The sequence below is a fragment of the Micromesistius poutassou genome, assembly GCF_964030765.1.
Source record: "Micromesistius poutassou genome assembly, chromosome: 20".
Classification (NCBI taxonomy): domain Eukaryota; kingdom Metazoa; phylum Chordata; class Actinopteri; order Gadiformes; family Gadidae; genus Micromesistius; species Micromesistius poutassou.
The window spans coordinates 12,671,604-12,680,909 of record NC_140290.1 but is presented as its reverse complement, the minus strand read 5'-3'; the positions used below and the strand labels follow the sequence as shown (position 1 = coordinate 12,680,909).

The 9,306-nt window shown below is 45.2% G+C and overlaps 1 protein-coding gene across 1 annotated transcript; it reads right to left on the bottom strand.

Annotated features, from left to right (window-relative positions):
• Positions 1-3,527: 3,527 nt before the first annotated feature.
• On the bottom strand, positions 3,528-6,691 carry dazl (deleted in azoospermia-like; the record flags this gene model as incomplete). The annotated part of the gene is made up of 8 exons (XM_084484872.1): positions 3,528-3,572; positions 3,996-4,049; positions 4,266-4,349; positions 5,028-5,167; positions 5,254-5,332; positions 5,427-5,478; positions 6,282-6,373; positions 6,482-6,691. 8 exons carry the CDS (start codon positions 6,689-6,691, stop codon positions 3,528-3,530), a joined length of 756 nt encoding a protein of 251 aa, XP_084340998.1.
• Between the last annotated feature and the right edge of the window lie 2,615 nt (positions 6,692-9,306).

Below are 9,306 nucleotides of genomic sequence, written 5' to 3'. Positions count from 1 at the left end.
ACTCTCTCTCCCTCTCTCCCTTCCCCCCCTCTCCCTCTCTCTTGGAAGTTCTCCCCTGTCTTCCTGCCCGCTGCAGCCTGCTGCATCCGTCCGTCCGTCCGTCCATCCGTCCATCACCCCTCTGTGCTCCTCGCTCTCCCTCCCTCTGTGCTGCTCTCCCTCCATCTGTCGGCTCTCTGGTGAGCCTCCCTCGCCGAAACAGGCTACACAACCCGCTGCCGTTCCTGCTGTTGCTATGAGCCACGCCGACCACCGCGCGCACACACACACACACACACACATGTGCACACGCGCACACACGCACACACACACATACACACACACAGGGCTGGTTCCCTACAGAGTTTGGCCTGGCCCAAGGCCCTTGAGGGATGGGTCGACCCCATGTGAGCACAGTGACCTACAACCGTACCCCTGGACCATCAACCTCTGTCATGTCATATCAATGTACATTATGTTGTTCTTTTACAACATAATGCAAAATGTTAGCCTTTGCTGCTCGCCAGGTTGACCCTTTCGATATTCAATGTTATTCAAATGGCCCTATTAGATTTGTGCAATCCCTGCACAATGTCATCCAAAATATCATGTATAATATATAATGTCATCATCAAAGGTTTCTCCTAAAAGGCAGCCACAATAACCTTTATGGAGCAGACTTTCGTCTGGGTGCACACGAAGATAAGCCAGGATTTTCAGGGGAGGTAAGATTGCGTCAACTGTAATGTTTCCTTTTTGGATTTAATTTAATGTGAAACGCTTGACTTCACACGCATTCAAATATAGGCCTACAAGTGTGGTTCTAAAATGGGACCAACGGTGGCAGCGTGCAGCATTAAAAAAAAAAAAAAGTGGCGACAAAAAAGGGAAAGAAACACAAATAAAGTGAGAGAAGAAAGGGAAGATAAGAGCGGGGTGATGGACGGTAAGTGGATGCTTCTCATTAGAGGATCCCTTGCTGCTTGACTCACCCTCGCTGAGACTTTTTGACAGCGCAACCAAGCACGGATTTACAGTACTAGGATAATCCATCTGAGCTCTGTCACCGTTCGAGCCCTCTCTCTGTCTCGCATGTTTTTCTGTGAAACGGGGGCGTTTGCCCTGAACACAACCTGTGGTGTGTGTGTGTGTGTGTGTCGCACGTAGACGAGTGTTGACACTCAACAAAAGAAAAGGGATGAGTGAAGAAGATACAAAATAAACGCGAGGAGGGGGCCGGGGCGCGTGTCTGTCAACTCACTCCTTGAGGGAGATGCGGTCCCCCAACGAGAACCCCAAACGGTGTTTTTAATTGGGCTGCTTGTTGGGGGACTGAAACAAATCGTGGCAGTGATGTATTGCTTTGTCGCCCAGGAGCATATTGTGTGGCCCATATCCCTTAAAAGAGGGCAATTACTTGTGTTATATGAACAAATGAACGCGAGACGGTGGATAATTGATTCAAAGACCTACTGCGTTCGTTCTACATCTCCAAATGTGCTTTTCTGGCGAGCGTCTTTTTGTGTTCATCTCCAGGCTACCCCGGTCCACCGCACGTGGCCGCTCGGGTTGGCACCGAGTCAAAGGTGGCAAGTGACTGCCTGGGCATTGACATTATACAGTCGCATGACCCTGCCTCTATAAATTGTCATGCATATCGGCATACATGTTCACTTCACAGATTGCTGCAACGTGAATCAGTACACGTGAGAAACAACGGAAAAAATGACACCACTCAATAAAGTTATATTTACATAGATCGTCTTAAAAGGCGAGAACATGTGATAACCGAAATGAGCAAAACGCAGTTTTCCTCTCGTCGTCTCAACAGGAGTTGGTTTGCAGACGTGAAACGGGACACTACAGTAACAATATAATAGTAAACAGCTGCAAGACTTACCAGTCGTAAACAGTCAAATGAGTCGCTGTGTGCGCGCTGGAGTTGAGGCGAGTGGGCTTGCTGGCTCTAAAAAGGACCCTCTATTGGGCAATAGGTCTTCATAAATCTCAGATTAATACTTTGTCGAATGTCTTAATACTCAAGTCCGACTCTCCTCTCGGTGATGGCGTCTGAGGATCATGGGACAAAACCATACTGCGCTCTTTAAAGCTAAGCTGAGTCTTCGGTTTAACACAGCCCTGCCGATATGCCACCGTAGGGCGACTTGGCATACAGCGTGTGGTTCTGGTTGGAAACATTCGCTCCCCCCCCCTCTCCAACTATCTCTCCCGCTCTCTCTCTCTCGAAACACGAGGGAGAGATAAATAAAACGCTTCTCTAAAGAAACGCCCTTATTAGGCAAGTCAACATCCAAATAACAACGCCACGCTATGTCCCGTTCGTTATTTTTTTCTCGCGACTTATTGGCGTGTGCGCACATTTAAAAACGTCTAGGGTTGTTAGTGTCTCACTACAGTAAAAAGTCGACCCCCTGCCGAGGGGTCGACGAGGTTGTCTGGCTCCAGGTTGGTTAGTGGGTCGCTTCTCTGGCCATTCATATTTAATAAGAATGACTTATTCATAATATATATGTCTGGACTTGGTTTGTGGGTTGTAAAAACCACCCGTTGCGAGCATATTTTGAAAAACAAACCCAGAACAACCATCTGTTAACAGCGGTTAATTAAGCCGTAGAGATGTCTAGAAACATACTAACCAGTCTCCAAAACACACGTGGCCTTACCTGCTAGTCGGCTACCAAGTCAAACCTCTACCCCAAACGTAACTACCATCAGTCTTGCTTCACAACCCGACAAGTTCAGACAACAAAACAAGTCATTAAACATCGACACGGCTTCTCGGGGTCACATTTTAAACTTATTTATTTTCAAAAATATTTTTACAGTATAGGGGCTTGCCACTGGTGCGTGCTCGCACTCAAATGGCTCTCTCCGAAACCATACAGGGCACCCACGTGAGGAGAGGAGAGGGGGGGGGGGGGGGGAGGGTGGGTGGTCCGTGAGCCGTCTGCGGCGCTTCCAGCTGTGCAGGAGAGCAGTGCTGCGCTGCTCTCCTGCGTGCTGGCGTTCACTGGGCCCAGCCCTGCCAGGAATACAAACAAGGACAAGCAGAGGGAAACTAAATACAACATCAACCCAGTTGTTTACCCCCGTCGCGGCTTGCTTGGGGTTTTTTCAAGTGGGGAGGTCACAAACCACGGGAAGATAACAACACAAATAATTCTTCTGGGTTACAAAAAAATAAAAATAAAGGGACAGCATACTACTACTACTACTTCTACACCCAGGGTGAAGCACGGGGATGAATGTGGTGGGCGACGGGGGACACGGTGGAAACACTCTGGTGAAGCACTTGTGTGTGAGTGTGTACATAAAAGGGGAAATCCCACACACACACACACACACATACACCCCCCCCCCCCCCACCCCCGTGGCCGGGGACACGCCGTGCAGACAGACAAGAGGAAGAAGAGGAAGTGGCGGGTGGCGATAAAACCCACCCCCCTCCTGGGAATGGCAAGTTCTACCTGACTGGGAGAGGGGAGAGAACGGGGGGGAGGGAGGGAGGGAGGGGGGGGGGCGGCGGACTACAGCACAGTCAGCAGTGTCTGGACGCCACAGTCCACAGAGCCCTGGAGAAGGCGGCACAACACACACCACAACATGAGCAGGCTGTGCTTTTCAGCGGCAGTGAGGAGAGGCGCAGCAGAGATAAGCGCCAAGATACGACAGCGAGATTGGTCGGCATGTGCGTTTGGGGTGTGTGGGTGCGTGTTTGTGTATATATATATATGTGAGGGGTTGAATTAGTAAATGAGTTTTCTTCTGCATCAGTGGCCGGATTATGACTACTGAACAGACTATGCCATCTAGTGGTCAGTGTGAAAAAATAATAATACCACAGACAACAGTAGACAGTAGTACACATACGAAAATTCACGTAAAAGGTTGCATTACAAAGGCAAATGCAAAAAAAAAAAAAAAGGGGGGCTGTGTTTGACAAACTCCCGAAGTGGGGCGTCCACGATCGCAGACAGCGAGAAGATGACACTCACCGGATTCATGGGCTGCACCCTGGGGTCTCCGCCGGCCCAGGCAGGGGGAGAGTACTGTGTGGCAAGAGGTCGGGGTCAAAGGTTAAGCCTGGCTTGGCACGCTATGCGAGCGGGGGAGACGGGCCGGCGAACCGGCTGGGGCTTTGATCACATATGCAGGAACATATGCGTGCTGCCCGGGGGCTGTGTGTGGCGTCCCCGCCACGTATGCTGCCACCTGCACTAAGCATGCATGGGTCTAGGGGTGTGTGTGTGTGTAGGGGCACATACCTGATAGGTGTAGGCATCCTGAGCGTAGGTCATGGGCATCTGGGGGAACATGATACCCCCGGGAGCACTGGAATAGGGGTACGGCTGAGGGGGAGAGAGGATTTCCACAGCATTACATTTAGTTGTTTACCATTTAGCCTAAGCGACGAGTGAGGACGATCAAGGCAAGAAATACACATTTTGAGTGGCGACTCCAATTTGGAAGTCTAAACTCAAAATAATAACTGGACAGTAAAGATGAAACGGTATGAAAATTTCAGATCACTATTATCGTGACCAAATGTATCAGGGCTATCAGTATTATCACTGTATTGTTCAAATGAGCTGATCATTTTCAGATAGTACTGATGCACTGAAATCATTTCAACAAGTTTTACATTAAAAAAACACATAAAAGCAGTACTATGCACTTTTTGTTTGCATAAACATTAAAATAATGCAATGCAATGTAACACACAGACAGATAGATATCTTGAACGTTCACTGCGAATATAATTTAATGACATCAAGCCAAATAACAGCAATTGCACGATACGGCCATTAGATGGTGATGAAGAACATGTGTTCTGATTGAAGGCAATTTATCCATTTCCTTTGAAACCCTCTCTTAGCTACAATACATTGATTGTGAACACCAAGTTTCGATACAAAATGTAAACACCAACAACAATGTTTAGTTACATAACATGGCATTTACATTGTTTAGTATTCTGAAGTGAACCAGTGGTCTGCAATGCACGTGTTCTGAAGAGCTTGGCTTACCTGAGCGTAGGGGTTGCCGCCAACCATCCCATGTACGGCTTGGGGAACCGCGCCCCCCACGTGTGCGCAGTAGGTACAGTAGATGTAGGGGACGGGGCTTGCCCAGGGGGTCGGACCAATGAGACGATTCGGCATGGGGCCTTGACGGATCCAGGCGACATGTGGGGGTAAGAACTGTCAATTTCTAACCCAATGTAGTTTTCCCCGAAATGGCGCTCAGTTTTACTTGAGTACGTACGAGAGCTCCTCTCCTTCATGATCGCAGGACCCAGCTTCAGTTTCCTCCCTTTGAAACTGACCTGTTGCTGTAGTACAATGCACACAAAGGGGACGGATGGGTGTGGTTACTGCATCACAGGACGAAAGAAAGTATTTGGCATATAGAATCATCACCCTTACCTCAATAATTGTCTGGATTTCTACCTCTTCGCCGAAGTACACAAACCCATACCTTAGAAAAAGAAAGAAAATGTTATCACTTTACATAAAATATACAAATTAACTAAAAAAGTCCAGATGTAAATTAGCCACGTTTTTTGTTAAACACACTCCCACACTAAAATGGGCAGCTGGCGAGCAATTTACATCCATTATATTCCAAGAGTGTTTAGCACCTCCTATAGCTTTATCTTGGTTTGTCCAACCCAAGTAAGTGCATAACACCTGCCCTGGTAAGGTAGTTTTGGCCAATAAAGGCCAGAAACATCTTCAAGTTGCAAATCAGTGTTAACAAATGACTGCACATGCTCCGAGACATAGATTTGTGCAGTTACATACATACATTCATACAACAGGGAGCTGAGCAATGGGAACGCTTAGGCTGCGTTTCAGTTAAAAAACACACTCTTACAGTTACCCTCAGGACTTTATGAAATGTCTCTTTCATCCAGAAATATGAATTATCTCACTGCCATAACACAAGCCACTATCTTCACTCAGAATTCTAACTGCATGTACGTGAGCATGCCCAGAAGCATGCAAACACGGAATCGAAACTTGCTGATTTATTTGTTTGACGGCACAGGAAACCGATCTACCTGGGGCAGTTCATATGTTGGACAAAATCATGATAAAGCTATGAGACATGGTCAAAAATCGATAGGGATAGAAGGGAGGAATCAGAATGCACCTATACTGCGGGAGGGGGTCAGTTGAAAAAAGTCATGGCTGATTGACATCTCAAACTAGACAATGTCAACAATGAACCTGGTGTCCTAACCACAAAAGAATCCATTAACAATTACACCAACAAACCCTTTGCAGATTCCTCCTCGGTAGCTGATGATTTTCACGTCTGTTATGTTACCAAACCTTGAGAAAAAGTCTCTGATTTCGTTCTCGTCCACCTGAAGACATCGCACACACACGTCAAAATTAAGATCAGTTTTTGTCCATACATGATTAGCCTACATTTTAATGTTTTCAACAGTTCTTTGTGCATCTGCGGCACTAACCTTCATGTCGATTCCACCGACAAACAGTGCGTTTGGCGTCAACTTTCCTTGGGGGAGGACGTAGCCATTTGAAAGCCTGAAAGGCGACGTCGGGCATTCGTCCCTTGGCTTGTCGAGATCCTGGAAGAACAGGATGACGTCATCACGTTGACGAAGCACGAGGCCGAACCTTTCAGGCCTTCTCTTTGTTAGCAACCTTTTATATGTCATCGTTATCGGCGAAGTTAAGTTGGAGCCTCACACGGCTGCAAAATTCTTCGCACGCGATTCAAAATGACGAATCGACGTTGATAACACACTGGTTGATGACACGCATATCGAGACGTAAATACCGTGAAACAACACATTTCGGGGGAAAATTTTCCATGTAGGTCAAAACAATGATTTTCCTCGCTAATTCGGCACGACAGCACAGTTTGTAACTCCGATCTTCTATACATACAAATGTGACTATGACTAGTAAGTCTAAATCGTTCGTTAGAGAAGATCAAGGGTTTTGCACGAACGACGCCACCCCTCCTCCACCCCCAATGTCAAAGTGTAGCGATCGCCGTAAACTGCAACAACACGGCCATTTTCTACTGAACGTTTTGCAGGTGTGACGGATCGTTTATATTGCACAAACAAGCCACTTATCATCAAGGCTTGTGGTGTTTATAATATGTTTAAAAGAGACCACAATAGAGAACATTAAATAGCGCTAGCTACACAGCAAAGTTCGGGAAAGTTAGCGCCCACGAGCTAGTGCGCCTTTTTGCCCGTCGAGGGCCCACATGACATGACCCGCTCAACAACAACACATCAAACCGCATGGTCACTAAGAGTTGATCTAGTCGGATGATTACAGCGTACTCACCATATTAAAATCAATAAAAGAATAAATTAGCACGGAAAAAGACCTGTCACAGTCTGGCCACTTTGCTTCCCTACATAGAAACCTTTCGGTAGTATCGGACGAGAGAACTAATTGAGGAACACGCCCATCCCGAGCTGTTGTCCAATGTCATACGTTTATACTCTCGATTACCTTTTGAAAAACGACACTCATAAATATTTCATAACGGTTGATTGTTTTGGTCAACCGAAAGCATGGAGGGAAATCTGAATATTGATCTGACGATAACAGGCCGATAGGCGATACAAGGCACAAATCATGCTTTTAATTTCAGATGATTATATATTTTTTGTCATTAACGTTAAATTATTTGCATTTATTTGTGCTATAGCTTCCCATAATTCAAATGCTCGTAATGCAATTATATATAATATAATAAGATATATTATATAGTCTGTATCATGCAACCAACGCCAAATACCGCCACTAGGTGGCGATCGTGAGGTAGAAGCTTCACTTGTTTCTTCAAGCGTGTTGGACCTGCAGAGCCATTTATTTAAATAGCTCTGTGTAGTGGATTAATAAGAAAGGCCGAAAAAGACATATATTTTAACTATATTTTATATCATATTTGAACACAAGCTGGCTTATGAATGTAAAATGACCAGCTATGGCATTACAACCAATGGATCATGGGCCATCCCTGAACCATGTTAAAATAATAGTTTGATAGGTCTGATTGATCTTAAAATTACACAATACTACTATAAATATACTACCACTACTTAAAATAATAACAATAATAATGAAAAGTGGACCGGCTAGCTAGACAGAATGAAGAACAATGATTAAAAAAAAAAAAAGGATTGGCTAAATCAAACAGCATTAGGCTACATGCTGCTATAGACCTACAATACAAAAACAACACTGCTTATGATAAGTGACTCCTATGGCCTATATCCTGTAGTATATTACCTTATATTGTTATATTGTAGCTTGACCTGTCAATAGCTGGTCTACCGTGTCTTTCATTTCCCTTTCTTCCCCACAATTTCTCTTCTTCCCTTCTCTTTCCTTTCCTATCCCCTCATCTCCTCTCCTTCCCCTTTCATCCCGTTCCTTTCCTCGTTCGTTTCCTTATCCTCTATCCTAACCCTGGCCTTCTATTCAACTTGTTACAGGCTAAACATGCTATCATCAGCAGTATTTCCACAGGTTAACCATCCAGCCCTCCTCCGCATCTCAGCAAAGCTCTTCTAAACGTCTCTAATAGCCGCTGTCTGCTGACTTACATAACTGATGTTGTTTCAGTGTCTATTTCCAGACGATGTTTTCAGTGTACATTTGGAAAAATGAGACGTTTCAACGCAACATAGTCTCTTAACCTATTCGCTCACTGACTGGAGAAAGTGAAAAGTACTGTTGGCCATGTTAGAAAACATTGATAAATGTGTTAAATCTTCCTGGACACGAAACTATTGATGTAAATAGGCCTAAGGCTAGCATATTCAACAAGTCCAATTGGCCTACTTTACCTAATGTCCCTTTGAAGTATTTATATATATATATTTTACAACAGCACGACCATTTACCACATGTAGAAAAACGAATTAGCCTCATGTCATTTAACATACCTGCAAACTCATAAGGGTTGAAAAAGGTGACAAACTGAACCGTTGTAGGGGGGTCTGGGGGCATCCCCCCAGCCAAATTTTGCTATTTTAACATGTAAATTAAGCATTCTGGTGTACTCCCAGAAGAAAATAAAGGGAAAAGACAACATTTTCTTATAGTAAAAATGGCACATTTATTAACCCATAAACTGGTCAGTTACGACGGAGCAGTCCATTTTCCCCATCGTTCCAGTCCTGGAACGATGGGGAAAATTAACTGCTCAGAAACGCGCGCTGTGGTATATATTGATAGCGATTGGTGGTCGTGGAACATGGAACGTGGAACGTGGAGTCATTTGGCCAAAGATTTTTTTATT